Source organism: Thunnus maccoyii, chromosome 6 (genome assembly GCF_910596095.1).
Source record: "Thunnus maccoyii chromosome 6, fThuMac1.1, whole genome shotgun sequence".
NCBI lineage: Eukaryota > Metazoa > Chordata > Actinopteri > Scombriformes > Scombridae > Thunnus > Thunnus maccoyii.
The window spans coordinates 9,632,237-9,659,495 of NC_056538.1; the positions used below are offsets into that span (position 1 = coordinate 9,632,237).

Consider the following 27,259-nt stretch of genomic DNA (forward strand, 5'->3'; position numbering starts at 1 on the left):
GCTGCTCTGTAGCCGTATTCTGTCGAATGCCAAAAGGGTCACTTTCATCTCCATTTCCACAGCGTTGATAACTGCCACCAGGTGTGTCAACAAGTGTGACACCACCAGGCATTTATAAACGCTGAGGAAATTGAGACAAATTGTGACCCTTTTGGCTTTTGATAGTATTCAGATCAAATCAGGCGTTGTGGTGAAAATGCCAGTGCTCCCATTCATTTGAACAGGCTGCAGGGGTTTTGGCTGCAGTGGTGCCACACTGGCCTACAGAAAGAAAATTGATCCAGAATCAACTTTTGGAGAAACACAACTCGACATCACGCTGTGGTGGCCAATCACAGGTCAGACTGATCAGAGCTGTAAAACCCTGCCATGAGGGAATACAAAGATGTAAATCCTCAGTCACGCCTATGGGGTACACTTGATTCCTGCCAAAGTAATGGGTGGGTGGAGCTAGTGTTGCACAGTTTCTAATTTGCAACTGCACCTGCTAATACAGTAAATAAACTGCTCACAAACTCTTGTGTTTCCTCTAACATGATGAAGTGGACTAACATAATTAAATTGTTTTTTATATGTGTATAATAGTCTGCACATGAGGTATACGGCTGTCAACAGATTTACAATGTTTATATCTTCTCACATGTTCAGCAGAAACTTCTGTCAGTGTCTCTCCCCATGTATCTTGTCTATCTGAACTCCTAATTGGAAATCACTAAAGCACACAATCCTGTATCAGCTTTAAAAATATTCCTGGTTAAAGATCCGTCTTCAACATCTCTGCTGTGATCAGAGTCAACTTCTCCAGGTGCTTTTTCAATACAATCAACTATAATAATCCTGCTCTACATTTCAGAGGAATACTATACAGACACCTCAGAAATCCTGTGTATTATTATGGGACTCACTCTTAGGATTGGAGAACTGACTTTGCATCCATTTGTTGTAAAGTGTGTTTATTTCTCTCCCACTAGATGGTGATGATGTGAATCTTTTGGAGACCTCAACTCAACTGTGTTACTGTTGCCATGATTTCTTTGTATTTGATAAAAATGTTGCCACAATTGGCAGTAATTTATTGATGTCATATAACGATGATGTCACATATAACTAATCCGCACAGACATTGAAGCTGTGCTATGCTCTATATGCTGTATGTTTCTGCCTAAACATACTGTCAATGAAATGACCTGCAGCTGTCAAACCGAGCTGCATTCTGTAAACTAACAAATATGTGTGGCATAATACTAGGTAGTCAGACCTGCTCCTCCACACTCAGAGCACTGCTTTGTTTTTATTTGATCACATGAACTGCAAGAAAATATTAAAACACTTTGAAAATGGAAATATTCTTCCACTACCTAAAACTGCAACTAAAGTGAAGCATCAGAACAGAGTTATTCATCTGAGATACAGACATACAGCAACAATCTTGTGTTGATTTCACTGACAGAAGAAGAAAGAAGGGTTTAGGCAACTTAAAGCAAATACAGTAAAGCTGCCAGTACACAGAGGGAGGCTAAATGTACTCTCTGTCTCTAACATTTGATCTTCAAGCAATGCTGAATTTTTGTGGTATGTGAAAGTTGTGGGTAAGCTGCTTGCACTCGTTCAAACTATCAGCTACACCTTGTATATCATGTATTAGGTGTGTGATGTCGGTCTGTGATGGTTTGGACCCTTCAAGATTACACCACAACATAAAAATGTTTTTAAATTACATTTTTGGGTGCCACTTTCTGATAAGTCACCCTTTATAAAGGCTCTATAATCATTAATTAGCATTGATGGCTTTATTAATGATGATGTATCTGCAGTATCAACATTTCCTCTCTTCTTTCGTCTTTTTAGCTCTTAAGTTCCACAGGAAGACCCCTCCCATTAATTACAGGTCCAATGTTTCTCACTTTCTAATAAGCCGTCAAGTCATTAATAATAATAATTAATAATGGGTCTTTGAGTTTGAGTTTCCCAAATTCTAATAAACCAATAATGAGCTAAACTTTGTCAGTCACCTGCTATTATAAATGTTAATAGAGCATTAATAAAGTGCTCTTGTAGCAAACCATCAAGTCTACAGATGTGAATGTTAATAATCTGTGTTTAAATGGATGTAGGTCCTGATGCCCTGCAGCCTTTTTCCAGAAAGTAAGTCATCCAACAGTCCATCTTCATGATGAACTAAAGACCTAAAAAGATAAAACAAGTTTGCTGCTGGAGGGGGATTTCCCACAACCTGGAAACCCAAATGTTATTCTTATTAATGCCATATAAATGATCTACAAAGCATTTTTAGATGATTAATTTAATCAATTAATGTTTATAAATATCTTATAAAGAGTGGATAATAAAAGGTGGTACCCATTAATGTATAATAGAGTTTGTGTCTCAGATAGAATAAACTTAAGTGCTACTTAAAATCACCTGCTTTTATGATAAAATATCACGAAAAATAGTGTGTTATGTTGCTGCAGAGAGTATGTAGATAATAATGTATGTATGCAGTCTTTCTGTATTAAAAAGCAGCCAACTTTGTCAAAATTAAATAAAATATGCAATAAATAATAAAACAATATAAATATATTTTAAAAATATATTAAAATACACACACACACACACACGCCAGCGCATATATATATATATATATATATATATATATATATATATATATATATGTAACACATCTTCTCAGGGAAATTATACTGTGATTAAAGAGTGCCGGTGTGTCAACGTGTGTGTTTGCGAAGAGGAAGAAAGGAAGAATAGAGAACTGCCAACAACTGTCAGGCATTTTTGTGTGGGCTGTAAAACTTTCTTTGTTCACATTCTTACCAGGTGAAGTGAGTTTTATTTTTGGAGCTATCTATCATTTCCATTGAAGCAGCTGCAACCTAAATACAAAATAACACTTGTCCCCAAAGATCTTTCAGCACTCAGAAGCATTACTGAATAACAACAAGAGTCAGACATTTGTTTTGTTTTCGAGCATAAATCTTTGGGAATTCACATGCCAAGCTCAAGCTCAAGCTCCACCCACCCGGCGCTCTTTTATACGGAAATCGAGCGTACAATCGGAGGCGTGACTGTATCTGTATATAAACTTCCTGGTTTGAGCACAGCTTACAAGTTTGACTCCACATATTTACTGGAAGGAACTCCAATAAATTCATCAGAAACATTCATCCTCAAAGGTAGGCATTTCCTCTGTGTTTATTTACGTAGCTACAGATGACGCACGTTAGCAGACTGAATCATGAGACAGCTGAAAAAACCTTTATACAACTGGTATAATATTTGTGGTATATAGTGGTGTAATTGTCACAAGAATTTTAGTGAAATATTGTATTGAATTAATCATTTATTATTAACCTTCGCGAGTAGAAAGCCAATATATGTACTTTAACTTTAGTTACTGGCTGAGACAAACCAGTACCTCAGTCCTCTCAATACCAGCGCTACCTGCAGGTAGTGAATCACAGGTGATAGTATGAAGGACTAAGTTACCTGCGCAGAGAGCAGCTGCGCGCACACGCTGTAAAGTACCACAAACAGGTTGTGATAAGGAAAAGGAAAAACTATGAAATCGGGAGATTAACGGGAGTAATTAACGATCAGGATCACAGCGAGAGAAAGGGTTCAAAAAAGGGAGACACCCGCAAACATCGGGAGTGTTGGCAGATTTATTTATGTACTGATACAGCATGACTACAGCGTATTAAGGGCATATGGAGACGTCGCAATTATGTCGTAATGTTTTGCTTTTCTCAGAACGAAAAAAAGAAAAAAATAGCATTTAACACATAATAATGCATCATCAATAGTATATTATTGTTAATATTGTCACATTCAGTCAGTGGTCATACGCTCCTCTCCTCTTTTCACCTTTTAACGTTTCCATCAGGCCAAAAGAGTATTTTTTTAATGCCAAAAATAGCGCCAAATACCCATTCATTCGGAAATCAATAGTAATTGGTTATAATTATAATTAGGAAATGATTTTTGTGACATTCATGTGAATTTTTTTTAAAAAAAGAAACAGGAAATCCGTCTTTTATTTTAATTGTTGATCAATGTCTATGATGTACAGTATTGTCATTCTTGATCACGGCAGAATTACGTCTTTGTATGTCCTTGTTAATTGTTGCACAGGTGCAAAGATGAACCACTGTGGTCTGCTAACTGCCAAGAAGGAACCAGGTACAGAGCTGTTAGAAAACACCAACACAGAAATATATGATTTGCAACAAAACCTTTTTTTGTACTCATGTAAGCTTCAAATGTTGGCTGTAAAGGCTTTCAGATACATAATGGTTTCCTGCACAAACTGAAGCATTTTAACTATCAGCTTGGTTAACAAGAAAGTACAACTGTTGTGTAGCTAAAAATGTAACAATTCAGTACAGAAAAAAACCTTAATTACAATCAGAAATCATATCTTCACCCCCAGAGAAGACAACAGTTGTCACACAGTGTTTGTGTTGTTTCTCTCTGTTTCTCATCAGTTCCTCTGAAGAGCATCGAAGTGGAGCTGGAGGTGAGGGACCATGTGGCTACAGTGGTCTCCACTCTGCTCTATGAGAACAAGGAGGACAAACCACTGGAGGCTGTTTTTGTCTTCCCTCTGCCTGGAGATGCTGCTGTCTGTCATTTCAGTGCTAAGATTGGACAAACACAGATTGTAGCTGAGGTGAAGGAGAAACAGAAGGTGAGCTGGACAGTAAAGACATACTCACTATAATGAATCTGAAAAGACAGTAAGCACACCAACCATTACTCACATGTGTCATCTGTGCTGCAGGCTCATGAGGAGTATGATGATGCATTGAGCTCCGGTCAGCAGGCCTTCCTATTGGAGGAGAGTGATCAGAGCCCGGATATATTCTCTCTGAGTGTGGGCAGTCTGCCTCCAGGAGAGAGCGCCTCCATCAGACTGGAGTACGTCACTGAGCTGGCTGTGCAGGCTGATGACGGGCTGAGGTTTTGTCTGCCTGCTGTGCTCAACCCTCGCTACCAACCTCAGGGTAGGAAAACCAGACAACACTTTCTGCTTAGTGCACACCACACCTGACAAAAAGAGTCTTACTGCGACAGTGATGCACCTGGTGCCAAGTGCACCCACATACAATGGGGGAAGCCAAAATCTGTTGTGCATCGATAGAGTACATCACCTCAAAACTCCTTTTATGTCTTCCAACCTCTGCCAACTGTGGTGACGAGTAGATCCCAAACAATCTGTGAATTTGAGGCTGAAATCAATATTGACATTTGAGAAACGCTCTTATTCTTTTTTTATACAAACACCTACAGGGGGCTGTGGAGTTGTCTTATAAACAAACAAAAGTTATGTTAATATTCAGTGTGTCTTACTAAAATACACTGTGTGTATCCTTCACAAACGTGTTTGTTAATTTACTTCCTTGTAAAACATTTGTAAAGCCAATATGTTGAATCCTGCATCATAGATCCATGTTTACTGGTGAGCAGTGTTCTTCTTCACTGCCTTTGCAAGCGTATTGAAATACTTATTTGCTGTTAGCACCAACAACAGTTGATCTAAAAAATAGCATGAAACAGTCAACAAGAATATGCATTGTTTTGCTGTGTCCTACCGTGCTTGTTTCCTTATGTGTGTATATGATACAAAAATGGTGACTTAGTTGTAAAAACATTGCTTCATAGCACTACTAGTGGTCAAAAACCCCACAGTATACCTTTAACAAACATTTTGTGCAATTATTTTTCAAATTTGAAAGGGTTAGGGTTAAACAAAGCAAGATATTCCTTGATTTTCTTGCCTTTTGACAGAGCCAGTTTAGCTGTTTTCCCCTATTTCCAGTGTTTATGCTAAGCTAAGCTAACAACAAATTTACCGTACAGACTGCGAATAATTTCACAAAATATCAAACTATTCTTTTAAAGTCACCACACAAACACTTTGCATCTCCTGTATTTAAATCCTGTAGAAACAGAAAATGGGATGACATGGTTTAACAAACAGTGAAACTAAGTATTGGAGCCACTCGCTCACCTTCACCAGTTAGCGAACAGTTAGCGCTGCATAATCAGAAGTCCCATTCGAAGCTGGCGCACTGCAAGCATTTTGACCAGTGTTGATATCTATCACAGTGAGGACAACTTTGGAGTTACGGAAAGGTCAAAGGCCAATGTTTCAATAAAGGAAGTTCAAATGAACCTGCAAGGATTAGAAAACTAATCATACTTGACATCTCACTTGTTAAACAGCATTAAACTGTGTTCAGACTGACAGCATGATTGTTCTCCTCACTGGCGGCCAAGTGTGGGAGGTGTTTTGTTTTCTGTCTTACTACCCTAACAAGGTAGTGTTGAGTCAAATTCAGTTTTATAGTCAATTTGTTTTTCATCTTGCCCTTTGTCTTTGGTTTGTCATTCGCCCTTGAGCTGCCCTCCCAGCCCTGGCTCCAGGAGTGGATTCAAGAGACTGAAATGAGCTTTTCCCTTGTTGGGTGGCTAACACTAGTCCCCATAGAGAGGGTGAGGAGCTCAGACATCTGGAAAGACTGCAGTTTGAATTCAGTGTTTGAGTTAGTTCAGGCATGCGATTAGGATACCCCACTTGCGCACTTGCAATTGGGAGGAAACCCATGGTGTAGACACAGAGTATGCTGGACTATGTAACCCATCTAATCTGAGAATGCCTCAGAACCCTTCAAGAGGAAATGAAGATCACAGGGTGCTTGGGCTACTTTGCTTAACTTTCCACCACTGTGTCACTGTGTTTTGAGAACAGTAGGTCACAGTGGCTGCTGATAAGCAGCAGAAAAGTGATGAGTATTCCTTCAGAGTACCTAGTAGTTTTTTTAGTAGTATATTTTTACTTAAAGCAGAATATTTAGGTTGAGGATTTGTTTCCCCTATTTTCCTGGTCAGCCAGAACCTCATCTGGACTGAAGGTTTTCAGCTACATAAGTGGTTTTAGTGTCTTTGATCACAACATTTTAAACCTGTTTCATGTTGTTCACAGGTAGTGAAGGTGGCAGCGTCCAGGTGACATCTGTTCCAGCCTCTCTGGTGCCCTACAGTCTGTCTTTCTCTGCCCGGGTGTCTTCTCCTCATCCAATCTCTAAAGTAGAGTCTAAGTGTTCCCTGGACCCTCTCCAGTACCTCAACACAGAGCAAACTCAGGCCACGGTATGTAGAGTGCTAACGTGTCTGTTGTGTGTGATTGCTCCTCATTACTGAGAACAAGACATCTCTCTATTTATGTTTATGAGTGTGTTTTGTGAACTGCAGGTCAAGTTGGCTGCAGGACACAAGTTCGACAGGGATGTTGAACTGTTGATTTATTACAAAGACGCCCACCAGCCCACTGCTGTGGTGGAGGCAGGACAGGCCTCTGCCAAGCCTGGTGAGTGACAATTAGAGAAGTTGTTACTCTGTAAATAAAAAGTTAATTATCCTCATCCTCAAACTGATGAGTTACATGTGTTTTAATAAATGATAAAAAGCAGATTTCTGGTAATTTTTGTGTCTCTTTCCTGTGTTTCAGGCACTCTGATGGGTGATCCAGTGGTGATGCTGAGCCTGTACCCTGAATTCCCCCAGGCTGTGATGTCTTCAGTCGCCTCATGTGGAGAGTTTGTGTTCTTGATTGATCGATCTGGAAGTATGGATTGTCCTATGGATAACCGCAACCAGAAAGAGACTCGCATTGGCAGTGCCAGGGTATTCATTATGTGTTAACTTTGTCATAAAATCATTCATAGTGTTCCTCTCACACAGTGGCCTTCACTCTCTTTTCTCTCTTCCTTCAAGGATACTCTACTGCTCCTGCTGAAAAGTTTACCAATGGGCTGCTACTTCAACATCTACAGTTTCGGGTCCAGTTATCAACACATCTTCCCGTAAATCACTGCCTCATTTGACTCAGTCCACAAAAATGTGTTTCAGTCTTTGATATCACTGTTTGCACATGTGTGTCTGTATGTCAGTGCTGTCAGCAGACAGATCTTTGATATTGGGTGATTCTGCAAAACCCCAAATTATGTTTAATCTCAAAGTTTTTTAACATTCACTCCCAACAGGGTCCAGAGTCGCTAGCCAGATTCTTCTCTTCTGTAGTTCCCCAGTGGTTGAACAAGTTACCAAACTCCATTCAATCCGCAGAGTCCCTTTTGATCTTTAAGAAAAAGTTAAAGAACCAGCTCTTTCGCAAACACCTCCACACCTGAGGGACTGAAAAAAAATGTCATTATCCGCTTCTATGCACTTTATTGCCTCAATGCACTGCTTGTTGGCACCTACATCCTTGGCACCTGAACTTAGCTTCATGGCACTTACTCATGTTGTTCTCTCCTGAATAGATCCTCGCTTGTATTGTATTAACTCTCATGTGTACGTCACTTTATATAAAAGTGTCTGCAAAGTGAAATTTTGACATAGTAACATTCCAAAATCAATTGGTCTTGCAAAATGTGGTCATGGCAGCAACAATACAGTTAAGACATGAGGAAGTTTAGGGAAAGATTGCAGTTATGCTATAAAAAAGACTTGATATGAATTTCAAATTGAATTGTGGAAGTTGGTAGCGCTACACAACCATCCAACCTCCCCCATTTGTGTGTTTCTGATGGCAGTAAGAGTGTGGAGTACAGTGAGAAGACTATGGAAGAGGCTCTGAAGAAAGTTGAGAAGATGGACGCTGATCTGGGAGGAACAGAGATCCTGGAGCCCCTCAAACACATTTACAGCCAGCCCTGCGTTCCCAGTCAACCAAGACAAGTAACACACACACACACATTATGCACAGGGGACAGTAGATGTGTCAGTACCACGTCTGTGCTGTTGTCACCTGGTAATTTAGTATATATAAAAGTAAGTGTCAATAACAGAAAGCTAAATTCTTGATGGAAATACACAACATTTATGGAATAATACTAAAAAATGTAAATAGACAATTAATTTAACACCGACTAACTGGTACCCCTTCATCCACCCATTTTCCGTCACTTTTCTGGTCTCAATGGCCTGGACCACATGGACAAAAATAGCATGTGTGCTTAGAAACAAGTCTTGCACTGTAACCCAAATGTTTTCCTGTTCACTGTGCTTGTTCCATCAAAATAAAGCCCTTACAATGTCCCAATCACCTTTTTACCCCGGATCCACAACAAAGTCTTTAATTAGTAATATCTGCCACTCAGTCTGATCCATTGTTTTAAATTTAATTTTTGTTTACTTATTCCCACATAATACAGCATACAGTGCATATTTAACCATCAGTAAGTCTAAACTGGTAAGTCTACATTGAAGTGAGTAAGTTGGGACATGTGACAGCTGAATAGCTCTGCATTAAGAGATTTAACCTATATCACAGCTCTTCCCTGTGTGTAGTCTGGTGTAGTTTGTACAGTTTCCTGATGATGTCTGTTGACAGAGAGATGTTAGTGTGGATCTGTTGTGGCAGGAAGGTTTGGACAGGATTTGGAAAGCTACAAATGTGATACATCTGGAAAATGTTGCTGAAGCAGATGTGACAGTTCAGCTGTGTTCATTTCACTCACTGATGCTTGCTGACATTTTTTATTAAAACTGCTGCTTGTTTCTGTTATTTACTCACTGAAAACTCACTGGTTCCAGTGTTTTAATGGAGCACATGAAGTGTTTGACTGCTGGTGTAGTCAGAGCAAACAAGTAAAGAATAGGAAATAAATGAGGGATAACATATCCTATACAATCTATAAACAATTGCTTGATTGATCTACTCAGTAGTTCCTACTTTTCTGTCCTTTCCAAGTTCAAACCAGTTTAGTAGAGGCTCATATTTAACACACCTATGTTGTTCTATATACATCACTGTTTTATCTACTTGTGTTAACAGCAACCTGACACTGCTCTCAATATTTTGTGGATGACTCATAGCACATGTATGATGTTATGTAACTAACAGTGATATGTAAACTCTCCGCCCCAGCTGTTTGTCTTTACTGACGGCGAGGTGGGGAACACCAAAGAAGTTATAAATCTGGTGAGGGACAACTCAGGCTCCCACAGGTGAAAGCACAATAACACAAAATACAACAATCACCTACACAATTCCCAGAATATGTTCAATGTCTGAATTCTGTGTGTTAAAAACAAAACTACTTCATTGCAGGTGTTTCTCTTTTGGGATCGGGGAAGGAGCCAGCTCTGCTCTTATCAATGGGTTGGCCAAGGAAGGAGGAGGTCACGCTCAGTTCATCACAGGAACTGACAGGATGCAACCAAAAGTAAGACATGACCATTTATTATTTAAAAAATTGTATCTAGACAAAAGACATAATTAAAAATAAATAATGAATTAACATTCTTTATCCATCAGGTGATGCAGTCGCTGCGATTTGCTCTGCAGCCAGCTGTAGTGGACATCTCAGTCACATGGGATTTACCAAAGGCAGTGTCTGTCACTGTCCTCTCTCCACCCATCACAACAATTTTCCAGGGTCAAAGGTCACTGGTTTATGCTCAGCTCACTGGACAGGTAGGAGCAGCACCATGTCATAGTGAAATACCTCTCTGGTCTGATTTTTTTGCTCTTAAAAACATAAATAAAAGTGTTAAAGTGTAAAGTGTAAACTATGTAGCATCTTCTGTGTCAACATTTAGGAGATTGAATTTTTCATCAGGTATGTAATTAAGATAAGAAGATTGATTTCTATCACTGTAATGCTCTCTTAGAGTCCAGAGGCAGCAGAGGGCTGTGTGACGGTGAAGTACAGCCTGGCAGGTCATCCATCCCAGAACCAGCTTCGCTTCAGTCTCAAACCTGCAGAGGACACTGGGTAAAATAGGGTTTAGTGGTCAGACAGCAAAAGTATCATAAATTAGATACTGACTTTACTACTATAATACTGAGTTTATAATGGTTGTTTGTATAAAGTCAGATGGTTTTGTATAAAAAATAATTTCATAGACTAATGCTGCATCATTAATAGCCTTCTATTGATATAAATTTAAGTAAATTTACATTTATATTTAACTCAGTTTTCTAGTTCAGAAAGAGAAAAAGAGACCAAGTACTTGAAATAGAGAGACAGACAAACTGTGTGTGTGTGTGTGTGTGTGTGTTGGTGTGTACCAGGTATTACACATGTGGTGGGTACGTAAATCTGTTTACACATTCATGCTGTGGGGCCTCACCTCCCCTTAACAAAAATCATTCACTTAAGGGTGAAGACTGGCTTTAAAGTCAAGGTAAGATTAGGGTTCTGGTTTCAGGTCCCCTGAAGTGATGGAAACACGACTGTGTGTGCGTGTGTGTGTTACATCTTCCAACAGTGGGTATTTAGAAAAACAAAATTGTATTAATGATGTTTTGCCTCTAATTTCCATATTTTGAAAAGTTGTTAAATGTCCTGACTGGACATATATCACTATTTTGCATTCATACAAATAAAATTTAACTCCTCTGTCTTGTCTGCAGACTAACAGTCCACAGGTTGGGTGCTCGGACTCTGATTCGCTCCCTTGAGATGGAAGAGAGAGAGCGCAGAGGACAGCAAGATGGACGAGTGAAGCAGAAGGTGGTGGAGCTCAGTGTCCAATCAGGAGTGAGCAGTTCCTTCACCGCCTTCATTGCTGTCAATAAAAGTGATAGCAAGGCGATTCAAGGACCTCTGTTGCGCAGAAATGTTCCAGCACCCAGTGAGTGTTTCCAAGAACTAATAAAAACACTGATGATAGTGTAGAGAAGCACAGTGGTGTAATGCTTTAACAGTATGGAAATCATCATTCTTCATTCACAAATCTGCTAATCACTCTTATTATATTATGAGATAAAAGCATTTCATCTGCGCTTACAGTGAATTTGTGTGTGATCATCTGTTCACATACCTGTGTGTGTTTGTAATAAGTTGCGTGTTTGTAATAAGTTGCACTTTTTCACATTTTGAATATTTGAACATTTTGAATATCTTATGTAATGGTTTTAACTACTTGTTGTGAGTCATTGCAATAAACTCAAAAACCAGTATTTTATTAGCTGATACTTTTTTGTGAAGTAATTCTCATGTAATATTTTCTTGACCTCATATTTTGTATTTTTTTTTTTTATCTTAAGTGATGATGATGATGAGCTGTGGTATGCCGGCAAGACTTCAGAGGTGTGCTGCTCCACCCATGAGAAATTGTAAGTAAAAAGCTGAATTTGTATAAAAAATTTAAAAAAATACATTTTTGTGGCAGAAATGCTCTTTAATTTCTTGCAGCTTTTACTGTGAACTTCTGTATGTAGGAGTTGTATTGCCTCTGGTAGACTTTAGCAGTCCTGGGTGTAGGCAACATATGCAGTTGCCTAGGGCAACGAGATAGTATAGAGAAGCACAATGGTGTAATCACAAATCTATTAATCACTCTTATTATACTATGAGATAAAAGTATTTACTCTGTTATCACAGTGTATTTGTGTGTAATTACCTGTTCACATACCTGTCTGTGTTTGTAATAAGTTGCTCTTTTGACTATTGAACATCTTGCGTAATACTTTTAAGTACTTGTTATCATTGCAATAAACTCAGAAACCAGTATTTTATTAGTTGATATTTTTTGTTTTTCTCATGTAAAATTTTCTTGACCTCATATTCTTTTATATTTTTTTTCATCTTCAGTGTTGACGGGCTGTAGTAAGTCGGCTGCTCCACCCATGAGAAAATGTAAGTAAAAAGCTGAATTCGAATATAAAAAAATATAAAATAATTTTTTGTTGCAGAAATGCTCTTTAAGTTCTTGCAGCTTTTACTGTGAACTACTGTATGTAGGAGTTGCATTGCCTCTGGTAGACTTAAGCAGTCTTGGGTATAGGCAACATATGCAGTTGCCTAGGGCAACGAGATAGTATAGAGAAGCAAAATGGTGTAAGCACATATCTAGTAATCACTCTTATTATACTATGAGATAAAAGTATTTCCTCTGTTATCACAGTGTATTTGTGTGTAATTACCTGTTCACATACCTGTCTGTGTTTGTAATAAGTTGCACTTTTGAATATTTGAACATCTTGAATATCTTGCATAAGACTTTTAACTACTTGTTGTGAATCATTGCAATAAACTCAGAAACCAGTATTTTATTAGTTGATATTTTTTTGTTTTTCTTGACCTCATATCCATTTTTTTCTTCTTAAAGTCATGATGGGGAGGGCCGTGCCACAGAGTTTGTCTACGCAGAGTTGTGATTTTGCTGCTCCAGTCATTAGAAGTGGTAAGTAAAAAGCTGAATGGGATGAACACACATCTGTGTATTTCTACGAAAACAGTATATAGATAGAAACACGGAGTAAATATAAAATAATTTTTTGTTGCAGAAATGCTCTTTAAGTTCTTGCAGCTTTTACTGTGAACTACTGTATGTAGGAGTTGTATTGCCTCTGGTAGGCTTTAGCAGTCCTGGGTATAGGCAGCATATGCAGTTGCATATGCCAAAAAAAAGGTTAAAATTGGGTAAGTATCTGAAACCCTGTTGATCAGGATGTTGGCAAGCAGTTCTGTAAGGTGTGGAGGACCAGAAATTAACACAAAAGTCCAGGAACTTGGTTCAGAGCTCTGCTTTTTACTGTTTCTCAGTTTCAGAATACATAGTGCAAATGCCATGAATACAAAACAAAGGAGACTCACGAACACAGAGGGAGTTCCACAGCACACAGACAAAAGGCCAAATTAACTAAACAGTGGCTTTAAATACTGCCTGGTCAAACCAGTGAGCTAATATCTTGGGTAAAATTAAACAGACAATTAAAGCTATTAAACATAATGGTGACATTAACATTTTCATTAGAGATTCATTCTCTGGGGAACATAATGATAATATTAATAATAATACATTTTATTAATAGAGCTCTTTTCAAGGTACTCAAAGGTACTTTACATAAGTTAAAAGGATCCTAAAAAACAAAATACTATGAGCACAAAGTAGCTCAAAACATTAATCACACATTAAAAGGAGTTACAAAAAAGTGAGTTTTTATTGGTGTTCTGACAATAGACGGTGCAGATCGGTGCAGTTGCCGATGTGTTTGGGGTGCAGTAGAGTAAATCTGTGAGATGTTACTCTGGGTTACCAAATCTATGGGTCTGAAAGTGTTGAACCTTGTCATGATCATAGGAAGTCAGATGAGTACCCGATGCTAAACATGAACAAGTCAGGTCTTGGTTTTCCTGCTGAATGCACAGGTGACACAAACCAGAGTCAGGTACAGATCAGCTCAGGGCAACAAGATCCAGCATCAGTCAGTGCACTGTACCATTTAATGCAGAATAAACACTGATTTAACGATTTTTCTGCACTTGTACTGTAACAGTGCAATTCCTTTGAGAAAGCAGGTTTTGTTTGAGTGATGCACAACATAATAGCATTACTGTGTTTAGATTTGTTTAAATGTTTAGATTTTTTTAAAGAAACTCCTCATGTATTTATTAGTATGCTGTTAGGATAAGGTTCACTAAAAGATTCAAAACCATCCTATGTAGATTTGACTCTACTACTTTTCTCTTTACATTGATTTCTTTTAGTGATACATTAAAGGCACTGATCATTTCAATTAGTTTTAAATATTTTTAGTATACTTTTGCTATTGTAACAGTGCATTTCTTTTTGAGAAAACAGGTTTTGATGATGGTAGTTGGGAAGCAGAGCGATATAGTCTGGGAGAGTGCTGTGACGAAGGTGATGAAAGTGATGAAAGTGACAAAAGTGAGAGAGGTATCTGTTTTTTTTTCGGTGGTGCACAAACTTTATAGACTAGACAAAATGTTCAGATGTTTTAGTGTAAACAGAACCCTCCAGAATTTATCAGCAGGCTCTGTAAAAATAAGCTTCAGTAAAGATTTAAAAACATCCCATTTCGATTAGATTTGACTACTTTCCCGCGGACATTGATCTCTAAAACTGCTTTTGCTCATCATCATCAAGGGTCTATTATCTCTGGAGGGCACAGACATTTATTTTGTCTGTGCTACTGTTTAAATACATGAACAATAATATCTCAAAATCTCTACAAAACTGTCACATATAGCTGTCAGTCCACAGATCTCCTGTGTCAAACAGGATGAATAACTAAACTCCACTTTTCTCAACTTGACAACATGTGAGAAAGACATTATGCTTTTATACACAGTAGTTACTACAACTAAGCTGCATTACTTAAACTTATATTCTACCCAAAATATTTTATCTTGAGAATTATCCTTTGCATAAATGCTTAAATGATTCACTTATAAGAGTTAGGCGTGTGCTGGTGGTCACACACAAAACTGTTTTCTCCAAAACACATTGTTGCTAAGTCCACAATGATGCATGTAATCTGGTCCAAGTAATGCATGTAAGAATTGTCTTTTATATCAAAGGCTATATTTGTTACAGCCATCTGAATTAAAAAACTTAAATTAAGAAAAAACCCCTTGATGTGAATATTAAGTGCTTTAAATTTAACCATCTACATTCTGAATCACCTTTTTCACCTTGTGATAAAATCTAGACTGGAGCTGGATCACTGTATTGCTGCTTATAGCGATAATCTTCAGTGTATTTGTACAACTCAGTTATGTATTTTACCAGTCAAGCCAGCATGATATTTTATTCAATGCACAAATTAGAAAAGTAGAAACCAAACACAAATATGTCTTAACTTTGATGACCCTCTACTTTTCCTCTTGTGCCACCAGCAGGTCAAAGTTTTCCAGTCAAACATCTCAACATCTACTAGATGGATTGTCACAAAATGTATTTATTATTCCCAAAAAATGAATCCTTCTGACTTTGGTGATCCCATAACTCCTCTAGCACTCATGGTCCCCAGAGGTTGAATTGTAATGACTGATTTTGTTTTCAGCTCTGAGTTTTCAGTTTCTTGTTGTCCTCAGACTCCATTGATGATGAGGTTGAAGTCGCCATGCCCAAGCAGCCTCGCAGAGACCCTTTGCTGCAGTTGGTGTCCCTCCAGAAGGCGTCTGGTTGCTGGTTGCTTGAACCAGCTCTGGCTGCTGCACTGGGAAAGACCAGCGAGGAGGTGGAAAACCCCAAACCTTCAGCGGTGAGTCATTGAAGAAAATAATAAAGGAACTTATTCTAAAACAGATTTAATGAATCACTTTATAAAAAAATGTTACATACACCATGAAATAAAACCAAAACAAAAATCAGGGCTATACAGTATGTATATAAATAAAAAGACATGCCGAGATATATTGTTCCATAAAAACAATCAATAGAAATTAGTCCAGAAGAAATACAACCAGATTGAGAGATTGTGTATGGTGCCCTCTTGTGGTGTTTTTAAACCACCTGTTAATGAAAGGTGACAGATGAACCATATCTGAGAGTAAATCACATGTACTGTACATATTTGAGTGTGCTCTTATTTTATTTAGTATATAATATTGTTACTGCTGTTTTAAGAACTGTTCAGTCACATTTTCCTTTGAAATGCTTTGCTGTCTTTGTTTTCCTTGATTTTGTTTCTTTCTGTTGTCTTTTATTCTTTCATTTGCTGATAAAGGTGAACAAGGAAGTGTGGGCCACCATTCTGGCTCTGATCTGGCTTCATGGTTTCAAGTCAGATGTTCAGGATGAATGGGAGCTTCTGGCTATGAAGGCTGCATCATGGCTCTGTGCTCAGAAAGGTAATCACCATAATAATAAGTGCTGATCTGATGTTTTTAAATGTGTGTACTGGTTATAATCAGCTGCTACATTCAGTCTAACGATGGCTTCTTCTGTGTTTTTTTTTTAGCACCATGTGTGACAGAGTGTGTGGAAGCTGGAAATGCACTGCTGGGTTGCAAGGTGCAGAAAGATTCACTGGGGATTTGAGGTTTTTGTTAAACTGGCTTTTCCTTCCAGACTGGTACATAGGAGCAGATTTACTCCATCCTGCATTTACTTCATCAACATTGAATGTTACTACTTTGCACTTTTACTTTTATGATATCTTGTGCCTTAGCATATTTGCACTGTGCTTCATCCATCCAGGATCAGCCATGTAACAAGACAGAATTGTTTTTCTGTGTCAGTGCTTTAATGTTGCTTTGTATCAGAAATGGTTTCTTGTTCCAGAAAATTAAAGTTGAATCTTTGGACCTGAAACTTCTTTGTGCATTTAAGCTCAAACAAGACAACAACACATTTCCCCATGCAGCGTCCCATAAAACTGTGAGAAATCATTGTTGGCACATACATAAGGGATACATGCACTTTACTGGATACTGAATGTACTGAATGTACTCTGCACTAAGTCTCATAGATTTATTACAGTGCATTCTGTTGAAACCAGACCTCAGCCTTTCAGCATGAAGTTGTTGTATACACCTGATCCTGTTGGTCTAATGAGAAGAAGATCTTTGCATAAGACCAGTAGGATCAGCTGCATACAACAAAGACAGAAAGAAAAGATAAATCAAAAGAGAAAAGAGATTGAAATAATATTAAAATATATAAAAACAATAATGAAAAAGTTCTGTACACACACGCAAAAGGTTTGACTGGTGCTCTTTTAATTATGTGAGAGCTGTGAAGCTGATGCACTGCAAGTGTTTAACATTTTTTACAATTCTACCCACAGGGGGCGCTACTGTAATATTATAACATTATATTTCTACTATTCTGTTGTCTTTAATAAAATGAAACTTGGTACGCAAGTTCTCCATAAGAAAGTGCAAGACATATTGAAGCATGGCACCAATAACTCCACCTTGTATCCATTAATGAAACACCACCATACTACTTATTAACTGCCACAGTGGAGGTCAATGGTAGAGAGGAATAAGATATAGCCTATCAGGCCCTGAATACACATATAATAGCTGTTAGTACTGTAGGATGAGTTTATTTTTGTTTTTTGTTGACAATAAGAAAAATAGAAAATAGAGAATATCACCAGACTTATCCTTTAAAAGTGTGATTAGATTATGTCAGATAACTTTATTATTCATCAGAGGGGAAACTAGTTCGGTCACCCATTCACAGTGACAAATAAGAGTCAGGTCAGACAGCAGATGTCATATGAAAAACATACAGTGCAACATACTACCACTATAGTAGTAACGCTAACACACAAACTCAATAATAAATATTAAATCAAGAAAAAACAAAATAAAAACAATGTATTTAATCAAAGGTTGAACATAAGTGACGCACCTGAAAAGTGGACCAAGGAAAAAGGCAATTAGTCATACCCATTTATTTGTTTTGTAATCTTGTTTGTTTGGTAATGATGAACTTTTCTGGACAAACAGTGAGTGTGCTCATCATCTCCACTTCACTGGAAAAAAATAAAACAGTTTTAATGGCTTATGGAAAGATCAATAATAAATAAATCAATTCTATACAAACTTCTATTATCACAGTTACAGTACATATATGTCATTGAATCTAATATTACACTCAAACGACCATTTAGAAGTTGGTATTTAGGTGAAAATACACCTTCTATCAGTCATTAAAAAAAAAAGCTTACAGGATGAAACCCTCTAGTCTTAGCTCTTTTAAGGCACACATTTTTTTTCACGATTGTTTAAAAATCATAAATGAACACTGAGTTATTCATGTTATATGAATATATCATTCATGATTTCAGTAGGCTACAGCTCTGCAGTTTCTAGACAGTGTAGAGATTGTTCATGCAGATGTAAAGCAAGAAAAAATGATGATGGTGGACTAACTTTGTCAGCCATTGAGGATGAAAGTCATCGACTTTGACTTAGCCTTTCAGGTCTATGAAACAGAGGAATATGGTATATCAGGCTTTGGAAACACACACAATAGATTTGTTGACAATAAGAAAATATAGAAAATCGTCAGCCTAATCCATTAACAAAAGTTTTTTTGTTGTTTTTTTTTTTCATTTGCCATCCACTTACAAAATGATTCTGTGCTATTCATCTCTGATTTTTATACCTTTAATATTTGGCTTTAATCTTATCGTGGAAAGGGTTCAATACTGATGGTAAAAAAGAAGCACATTTGACATACTCCTCTCTCAATACTGAAAGGCTGAGATAAATGACCATTTGTTCTTATGGTTAGTTGAATATTTGTTTTGTACCCATTTAATCAAATTCAACAAGCAAGGCCGTGACACCTGATCAAAGGCTTTTTGTGTCTCTAAAGCTAAAGCCATATTCTCTCTACTCTGGAAATGAAGTTATAATATTCAGAATCTTCTCATTAGTAATAAACCCAGTTAGATCAGGATGTATAATGTGTTTTATTGCAGTTCCTTCTCTTTTTGCAAGAATAGATGTAAGCAATCTATAGTCATTTTGTGCAATAGGCCTCCCCCTCTTTACACTTTTTATGTATAACACTTATCAGTTATTCTCACCGGTAGCTCCCCAGATTCAAACACATCAGCAAGTGCTCTTACTAGTAATGAGGTCATTTGATCTGAGAAAGCCTTATAAAATTCATTGATATATCCGTCTGAACCAGGGCTTTTGTCGTTTTTTTGAAAATCTCATTGCAAACTCCATTATTGTCCTGTCTACATTTATTGTATTGTTTATTGTAACGCCTCCTTTGTAGACACACAGAAGGAGCACTTGCTGCTGCTGCTGCTCTGTAGCCGTATTCTGTCGAATGCCAAAAGGGTCACTTTCGTCTCCATTTCCACAGCGTTGATAACTGCCACCAGGTGTGTCAACAAGTGTGACACCACCAGGCATTTATAAACGCTGAGGAAATTGAGACAAATTGTGACCCTTTTGGCTTTTGATAGTATTCAGATCAAATCAGGCGTTGTGGTGAAAATGCCAGTGCTCCCATTCATTTGAACAGGCTGCAGGGGTTTTGGCTGCAGTGGTGCCACACTGGCCTACAGAAAGAAAATTGATCCAGAATCAACTTTTGGAGAAACACAACTCGACATCACGCTGTGGTGGCCAATCACAGGTCAGACTGATCAGAGCTGTAAAACCCTGCCATGAGGGAATACAAAGATGTAAATCCTCAGTCACGCCTATGGGGTACACTTGATTCCTGCCAAAGTAATGGGTGGGTGGAGCTAGTGTTGCACAGTTTCTAATTTGCAACTGCACCTGCTAATACAGTAAATAAACTGCTCACAAACTCTTGTGTTTCCTCTAACATGATGAAGTGGACTAACATAATTAAATTGTTTTTTATATGTGTATAATAGTCTGCACATGAGGTATACGGCTGTCAACAGATTTACAATGTTTATATCTTCTCACATGTTCAGCAGAAACTTCTGTCAGTGTCTCTCCCCATGTATCTTGTCTATCTGAACTCCTAATTGGAAATCACTAAAGCACACAATCCTGTATCAGCTTTAAAAATATTCCTGGTTAAAGATCCGTCTTCAACATCTCTGCTGTGATCAGAGTCAACTTCTCCAGGTGCTTTTTCAATACAATCAACTATAATAATCCTGCTCTACATTTCAGAGGAATACTATACAGACACCTCAGAAATCCTGTGTATTATTATGGGACTCACTCTTAGGATTGGAGAACTGACTTTGCATCCATTTGTTGTAAAGTGTGTTTATTTCTCTCCCACTAGATGGTGATGATGTGAATCTTTTGGAGACCTCAACTCAACTGTGTTACTGTTGCCATGATTTCTTTGTATTTGATAAAAATGTTGCCACAATTGGCAGTAATTTATTGATGTCATATAACGATGATGTCACATATAACTAATCCGCACAGACATTGAAGCTGTGCTATGCTCTATATGCTGTATGTTTCTGCCTAAACATACTGTCAATGAAATGACCTGCAGCTGTCAAACCGAGCTGCATTCTGTAAACTAACAAATATGTGTGGCATAATACTAGGTAGTCAGACCTGCTCCTCCACACTCAGAGCACTGCTTTGTTTATTTGATCACATGAACTGCAAGAAAATATTAAAACACTTTGAAAATGGAAATATTCTTCCACTCCCTAAAACTGCAACTAAAGTGAAGCATCAGAACAGAGTTATTCATCTGAGATACAGACGTACAGCAACAATCTTGTGTTGATTTCACTGACAGAAGAAGAAAGAAGGGTTTAGGCAACTTAAAGCAAATACAGTAAAGCTGCCAGTACACAGAGGGAGGCTAAATGTACTCTCTGTCTCTAACATTTGATCTTCAAGCAATGCTGAATTTTTGTGGTATGTGAAAGTTGTGGGTAAGCTGCTTGCACTCGTTCAAACTATCAGCTACACCTTGTTTATCATGTATTAGGTGTGTGATGTCGGTCTGTGATGGTTTGGACCCTTCAAGATTACACCACAACATAAAAATGTTTTTAAATTACATTTTTGGGTGCCACTTTCTGATAAGTCACCCTTTATAAAGGGTCTATAAGCATTAATTAGCATTAATGGCTTTATTCATGGTTAAATAATAAACTTATTAGTTGATTTATCTCCAGTATCAACATTTCTTTGTCTTTTTAGCTCTCAAGTTCCGCAGGAAGACCCCTCCCATTAATTAAAAGTCCAATGTTTCTCACTTTCTAATAAGCCATCAAGTCATTAATATTGATAATTAATAATGGGTCTTGAGTTTCCCAAATTCTAATAAACCAATAATGAGCTAAACTTTGTCAGTCACCTGCTATTATAAATGTTAATAGAGCATTAATAAAGTGCTCTTGTAGCAAACCATCAAGTCTACAGATGTGAATGTTAATAATCTGTGTTTAAATGGATGTAGGTCCTGATGCCCTGCAGCCTTTTTCCAGAAAGTAAGTCATCCAACAGTCCATCTTCATGAGACTGAAATGCATGTCTCTCCTTCCCTCGATGAGGTTAAAGAAAGCACACACATGAACACATTATGTACAAAGATAAAGCTAATGAACACAGCAAAATAAATGCAATGTGCCTGTAAAAACACACACAAGCACACAAATATTCGCAGAGCTGTAAACCGTCTGAGCTCTGTATGAAGTAAGATTAATTAAAGAGCTAAAAAGACAAAACAAGTTTGCTGCTGGAGGGTGATTTTCCACAACCTGGCAACCCAAATGTTATTCTTATTAATGTCATATAAATGATCTACAAAGCATTTTTAGATTATTCATCTGATCAATTAATGTTTATAAATCCCGTATAAAGAGTGGATAATAAAAAGTGGTACCCATTCATGTATAATAGAGTTTGTGTCTCAGATATAATAAACTTAAGTGCTACTTAAAATCGCCTGCTTTTATGATAAAATATCACGTAAAATAGTGTGTTATGTTGCCGCAGAAAGGCACGAAATGTATACTCAAGTATGTAGATAATAATGTATGTATGCAGTCTTTCTATATTAAAAAAGCAGCCACCTTTGTCAAAATAAACTAAAATATGCAGTAAGTAAGAAAATAATATAAATATAATTAAAACATGTATATCAAAACACACACACACACACACACACACACACACACACACACACACACACACACACACACACACACACACACAAATAGAGAACTGCCAACAACTGTCAGGCATTTTTGTGTGGGCTGTAAAACTTTCTTTGTTCACCTTTTTACCGGATGAAGTGAATTTTATTTTGAAGTTATTTATCATTTCCATTGAAGCAGCTGCAACCTAAAAACATAAAAAAAAAACACTTGTCCCCAAAGATCTTTCAGCACTCAGAGGCATTTCTGAATAACAGCAAGAGTCAGACATTTGTTTTGTTGTCGAGCATAAAGCTTTGGGAATTCACATGCCAAGCTCAAGCTCCACCCACCCGGTGCTCTTTTACAAGGAAATCGAGCGTACGTGACTTTATCTGTATATAAACTCTTTCTAGTTTGCACACAGCCCACAAGTTTGACTGCACATATTTACTGGAAGGACCTCCAGTAAATTGTCTCAGACATCATAAACATTCATCCTCAAAGGTAGGCATTTCCTCTGTGTTTATTTACGGAGACTGAACCATGAGACAGCTGAAAAACCTAATAGTCATACTGATAGAATATTTGTGTTGTGGTGTAATTGTCATTGATTTTAGTGAAATATTGTAATAGCATAAAAACACGGCGAAGAAGGTCAGTTGCTTTCCACAGATACTGACATTTAGCTTCTGTTTTGGTTTGTTAAATCGGAGTGAGATATGAACGACGTTGGTGGTGAATTAATCATTTCTTATTAACCTTCGCGAGTATAAAGCCAATATGACAAACCAGTACCTCAGTCCTCTCTATACCAGCGCTACCTGCAGGCAGTGAATCACAGGTGACAGGATGAAAGACTAAGTTACCTGCGCAGAGAGCAGCTGCGCACACACGCTGTATAGTACCACAAACAGGTTGTGATAAGGAAAAAAGAAAAACTATGAAATCGGGAGATAAACAAGTGCTGGCGGATATGTTATTTATGTACTGATACAGCATGACTACAGGGAATAAAGGACATATGGAGACGTCGCAACGTTTTGTTTTTCTCTGAACGGATCAGCAAAATCACCCGATCAAAAAAAGAAAAAAATAGCATTTAACACATAATAATGCATCATCAATAGTATATTATTGTTAATATTGTCACATTCAGTCAGTGGTCATACTCTCCTCTCCTCTTTTCACCTTTTAACGTTTCCATCAGGCCAAAAGAGTATTTTTTAATGCCAAAAATAGCGCCAAATACCCATTCATTCGGAAATCAATAGTAATTGGTTGTAATTACAATCAGAAAATTGTTTTTGTGACATTAATGTGAAATTTTCTTGAGTGTGAGTGTGAAATCCGTCTTTTATTTTAATTGTTGATCAATGTCTATGATGTACAGTACTGACATTCTTGATCACTGCAGCATTAAGTCTTCATATGTCTTTGTTAATTGTTGCACAGGTGCAAAGATGAACCACTGTGGTCTGCTAACTGCCAAGAAGGAACCAGGTACAGAGCTGTTAGAAAACACCAACACAGAAATATATGATTTCCAACAAAACCTTTTTTTGTACTCATGTAAGCTTCAAATGTTGGCTGTAAAGGCTTTCAGATACATAATGGTTTCCTGCACAAACTGAAGCATTTTAACTATCAGCTTGGATAACAAGAAAGTACAACTGTTGTGTAGCTAAAAATGTAACAATTCAGTACAGAAAATGACATTAATTACAATCAGAAATCATATCTTCACCCACAGAAAAGACAACAGTTGTCACACAGTGTTTGTGTTGTTTCTCTCTGTCTCATCAGTTCCTCTGAAGAGCATTGAAGTGGAGCTGGAGGTGAGGGACCATGTGGCTACACTGGTCTCCACTCTGCTCTACGAGAACAAGGAGGACAAACCACTGGAGGCTGTTTTTGTCTTCCCTCTGCCTGGAGATGCTGCTGTCTGTCATTTCAGTGCTAAGATTGGACAAACACAGATTGTAGCTGAGGTGAAGGAGAAACAGAAGGTGAGCTGGACAGTAAAGACGTACTCACTATAATGAATCTGAAAAGACAGTAAACACACCAACCATTACTCACATGTGTCATCTGTGCTGCAGGCTCATGAGGAGTATGATGATGCACTGAGCTCTGGTCAGCAGGCCTTCCTATTGGAGGAGAGTGATCAGAGCCCGGATATATTCTCTCTGAGTGTGGGCAGTCTGCCTCCAGGAGAGAGCGCCTCCATCAGGCTGGAGTACGTCACTGAGCTGGCTGTGCAGGCTGATGACGGGCTGAGGTTTTGTCTGCCTGCTGTGCTCAACCCTCGCTACGAACCTCAGGGTAGGAAAACCAGACAACACTTTCTGCTTAGTGCACACCACACCTGACCACAAATGTGTTTGTAAGTTTACTTCCTGGTAAAGCCCATATGTTGAATATTTTAAATCCTGCATCAGGGGGTGCATCCCAAGTCTCTTAAATTGCATCCAAGTTTCCCTCACTTGCGTCTTAGTCCCTCCCACTGTGGATGCATGGAGAGATGCAAGGAAACCAAGCAAGGAGAGAGGAAACAAGGACATTTGTTTTTAGAGACATGAGACGTGCTTTCCTCTGAAGTGCCATGTGAAGTGATGTTTCTGAATGGATGGATCAGCTGGATCAGCTGTCAGTAGACTTTAACAGCTGTAGAAACTTCTGATGGAGTTTGTGTCTACACACATGTGCACTTTGCTGACACTAATAAAGGTGCACAGTTATTACTGCCAGAGCAGCTGTTTCCTCTCTGCAGCCTGTTACATGTTTAACAAACACCTAAATAAAAACCTGCATTCTGCATTTATACCGTGTCCTTCTCAGACGGATAGGAACCATTGATAATCCTGATAGTGAATTCATTATTCAATTACCCAGAATATGATCAGGGTGTCCTTTGAACACTGGAAAATATGTATTTGGCCAAATGTTTCAGGGACAATGGAAATTATGTAACTCATATCAAACCCGACGCTCAGGAATTTTCAGCCTCACATGTGACTGAATGGAAATGACGATAAATGATGTAAAATATAAATGTGTTTAACTGTTATTATGGATAAAATTAAAGTCAGGAAGAGTCTGTCTGTCAACAAGAAACAGTTTACTGGAGGAAACAGCTCATGAAAAGAAAAATCTTTCTAATAAATGAAGAAAGTTGTTTATGGTTCTTTTGTTGATCAGGCTGATGATTAACAGATTTTTAACTATATGATGAATCAGAAAACAAATAGAATATAAAACTTTGGAGTGATACACTCAAATTTAATCTGTAATCTGTCTCCAATTCAATATGAAACTGCAGTGATGTATCAGATCAGTCAGATCAGCTGCAGCGTCCAATCAATAACTGATATCCAATAAGGGGGCGTGTCGGCAGGTAAAAGACTTCTGTGAAGGCTGCTCTCGTGTTTCCTTGCTCCTCGCTCCTCAGAGATCCCTCCTCACTCCTCGATCCTCGCTCCTTTGCAGAAGAAAAGAAATAAGAGACTTGGGACACTTGTCAAAATGGCGCAACAGGAACAACTTCCGGTTCAGGCGAGGAGCGAGGAAAGATCAAATAAGAGACTTGAGATGTACCCATAGATCCATGGTTTACTGGTGAGCAGTGTTCTTCTTCTTATTTACTGTTAGCACCACCAATGGTCGATCTAAAAAATAGTATGAAACAATCAACAAGAATATGTAACGTTTCGTGCGTGTTTCCTCCTATAATATATTTCCTAAAATGGCCACCCAGTTGTAAACATTGCTTCATAGCACAAGTGGCCAAAAACCCCACAGCCTTTGACACAAACATTTTGTGCAATTATTTTTAAAATTTTAAAGGGTTAGCGTTAAACAAAGCAAGATATTCCTTGATTTTCTTGCCTTAGGACAGAGCCAGCTTAGCTCTTTCCCCCTATTTCCAGTCTTTATGCTAAGCTAAGCTAACCAGCTGCATATTTACCATACAGACATGATGTTCTCATCTAATTCTTGGTATAAGACAGCGAATAATTTCACAAAATATCAAACTATTCCTTTAAAGTCACCACACAAACACTTGCATCCCCTGTATTTAAATATTGTAGAAACAGAAAATGAGATGACATGGTTTAACAAACAGCAAGACCAAGTATTGGAGCCACTCGCTCACCTTCACCAGTTAGCAAACAGTTAGCGCTGCATAATCAGAAGTCCCATTTGAAGCTGCCAGTTTCACACACCCTCCCAGGTCAAAAAAAAGACAGCAGGTGGCCCCCAGAGGTACTGGTGGCTAGCAAGCCCTCTAAGAAGTTATGTTTGCTTTAAAAACAGTGTTACCAAAGCTGGTTGCACATGGTTTGGAGTGGTTTACACATTTCTACAGCACACGCTGTGAAAAAATAACATTATCTTGCATATGTGTTCTAGTGTATTGCAAAGGTTCTTTAACCTTTTAAAAGATCTCTTGGCACTCAGAAGTGAAATTTGTGTCCCGTAGGCCCAGCCACCATAATAGCTACATATATTTAAACTATCAATAAAGGCCGAATCATTCATGAAAACTCTATGAATTATAATGCTCCTACACACACGACAAACACAAGTAACTCTTCTTTAGAATAAAAAGAATACAGACACAGATTTCTGGAACAAACACATCTTCTGAATGAGGATATGGTCAGTTAGAAAGAGTACCTGTTATATACAGTATGTGGTTGATGTGACAGACATCCGTCAGTGGGAGAATTGGGTCATTTGGATCTGGAGGCTGCAGCAAACTCAGTTTGAAGAAGAATCAATGCTGAAAGAAACTAGGTTGCCTTACCGCAGGTGAACAGGAAACACACACTAACCGCATCTACAGGCTTATAACTTTGCATTACAAACTGGAACATGGGCAAATACTTGTCCATAATAACA

At 38.0% G+C, this 27,259-nt stretch overlaps 3 protein-coding genes and 2 long non-coding RNA genes across 8 annotated transcripts in view; 2 read left to right on the plus strand and 3 right to left on the minus strand.

The window, feature by feature from the left end:
• The first annotated feature begins 2,989 nt into the window (after positions 1–2,989).
• The window catches only part of LOC121898500 (von Willebrand factor A domain-containing protein 5A-like), a 36,203-nt gene continuing 11,933 nt past the window's right edge, over positions 2,990–27,259 (plus strand). Inside the window, exons 1-21 of one of the 3 annotated variants that reach the window (XM_042413641.1) lie at positions 2,990–3,188; positions 4,147–4,194; positions 4,500–4,702; positions 4,796–5,018; positions 7,001–7,167; positions 7,270–7,384; positions 7,526–7,701; positions 7,792–7,880; positions 8,613–8,757; positions 9,950–10,029; positions 10,133–10,247; positions 10,340–10,498; positions 10,696–10,799; positions 11,441–11,661; positions 12,077–12,145; positions 12,624–12,668; positions 13,141–13,215; positions 14,617–14,712; positions 15,873–16,042; positions 16,508–16,631; positions 16,742–17,094. In XM_042413641.1, coding sequence (XP_042269575.1) covers positions 3,005–3,188; positions 4,147–4,194; positions 4,500–4,702; positions 4,796–5,018; positions 7,001–7,167; positions 7,270–7,384; positions 7,526–7,701; positions 7,792–7,880; positions 8,613–8,757; positions 9,950–10,029; positions 10,133–10,247; positions 10,340–10,498; positions 10,696–10,799; positions 11,441–11,661; positions 12,077–12,145; positions 12,624–12,668; positions 13,141–13,215; positions 14,617–14,712; positions 15,873–16,042; positions 16,508–16,631; positions 16,742–16,821 — 2,688 coding nt within the window. In that variant the 5' untranslated portion in view covers positions 2,990–3,004 and the 3' untranslated portion in view covers positions 16,822–17,094. Of the gene's footprint in view, positions 3,189–4,146; positions 4,195–4,499; positions 4,703–4,795; positions 5,019–7,000; positions 7,168–7,269; positions 7,385–7,525; positions 7,702–7,791; positions 7,881–8,612; positions 8,758–9,949; positions 10,030–10,132; positions 10,248–10,339; positions 10,499–10,695; positions 10,800–11,440; positions 11,662–12,076; positions 12,146–12,623; positions 12,669–13,140; positions 13,216–14,616; positions 14,713–15,872; positions 16,043–16,507; positions 16,632–16,741; positions 17,095–27,259 lie in introns of those variants that run through there. The other 2 variants (XM_042413642.1, XM_042413640.1) reach the window with 2 other exon arrangements.
• LOC121898507 lies at positions 3,660–4,499 on the minus strand. The gene is made up of 2 exons (XR_006096486.1): positions 4,418–4,499; positions 3,660–4,202 (listed from the first exon to the last, which is right to left on the minus strand). It is a non-coding gene; the product is annotated as an uncharacterized LOC121898507 (long non-coding RNA).
• Positions 5,027–6,696, minus strand: LOC121898504. Of its 2 annotated transcripts, none has more exons than XR_006096482.1 (3): positions 6,230–6,696; positions 6,026–6,114; positions 5,027–5,229 (listed from the first exon to the last, which is right to left on the minus strand). It is a non-coding gene; the product is annotated as an uncharacterized LOC121898504 (long non-coding RNA). The 2 variants fall into 2 exon arrangements; XR_006096481.1 differs by having other exon boundaries at positions 6,218–6,696.
• The window catches only part of LOC121898498 (von Willebrand factor A domain-containing protein 5A-like), a 35,881-nt gene continuing 26,794 nt past the window's right edge, over positions 18,173–27,259 (minus strand). The window contains exons 22-23 of the mRNA XM_042413632.1: positions 18,669–18,720; positions 18,173–18,268 (exon numbers count right to left, since the gene is read on the minus strand). Coding sequence (XP_042269566.1) covers positions 18,715–18,720 — 6 coding nt within the window. The 3' untranslated portion in view covers positions 18,173–18,268; positions 18,669–18,714. The remainder of the gene's footprint in view (positions 18,269–18,668; positions 18,721–27,259) is intronic.
• Positions 22,582–24,729, plus strand: LOC121898503 (von Willebrand factor A domain-containing protein 5A-like). Its single transcript, XM_042413648.1, has 4 exons — positions 22,582–22,861; positions 23,810–23,857; positions 24,161–24,363; positions 24,457–24,729. The coding sequence occupies exons 2-4, from the start codon at positions 23,818–23,820 to the stop codon at positions 24,724–24,726; spliced, it is 513 nt and encodes a 170-aa protein (XP_042269582.1). The 5' UTR covers positions 22,582–22,861; positions 23,810–23,817; the 3' UTR covers positions 24,727–24,729.

What these genes read in the sequence shown, in the direction of transcription:
- LOC121898503 (XM_042413648.1), top strand. Translation starts at nt 23,818, where the DNA reads ATGAACCACTGTGGTCTGCTAACTGCCAAGAAGGAACCAG. An exon ending in AACTGCCAAGAAGGAACCAG is followed by an intron (nt 23,858 to 24,160) that starts GTACAGAGCTGT and finishes CTGTCTCATCAG; the next exon opens with TTCCTCTGAAGAGCATTGAA. An exon ending in AGGTGAAGGAGAAACAGAAG is followed by an intron (nt 24,364 to 24,456) that starts GTGAGCTGGACA and finishes TCTGTGCTGCAG; the next exon opens with GCTCATGAGGAGTATGATGA.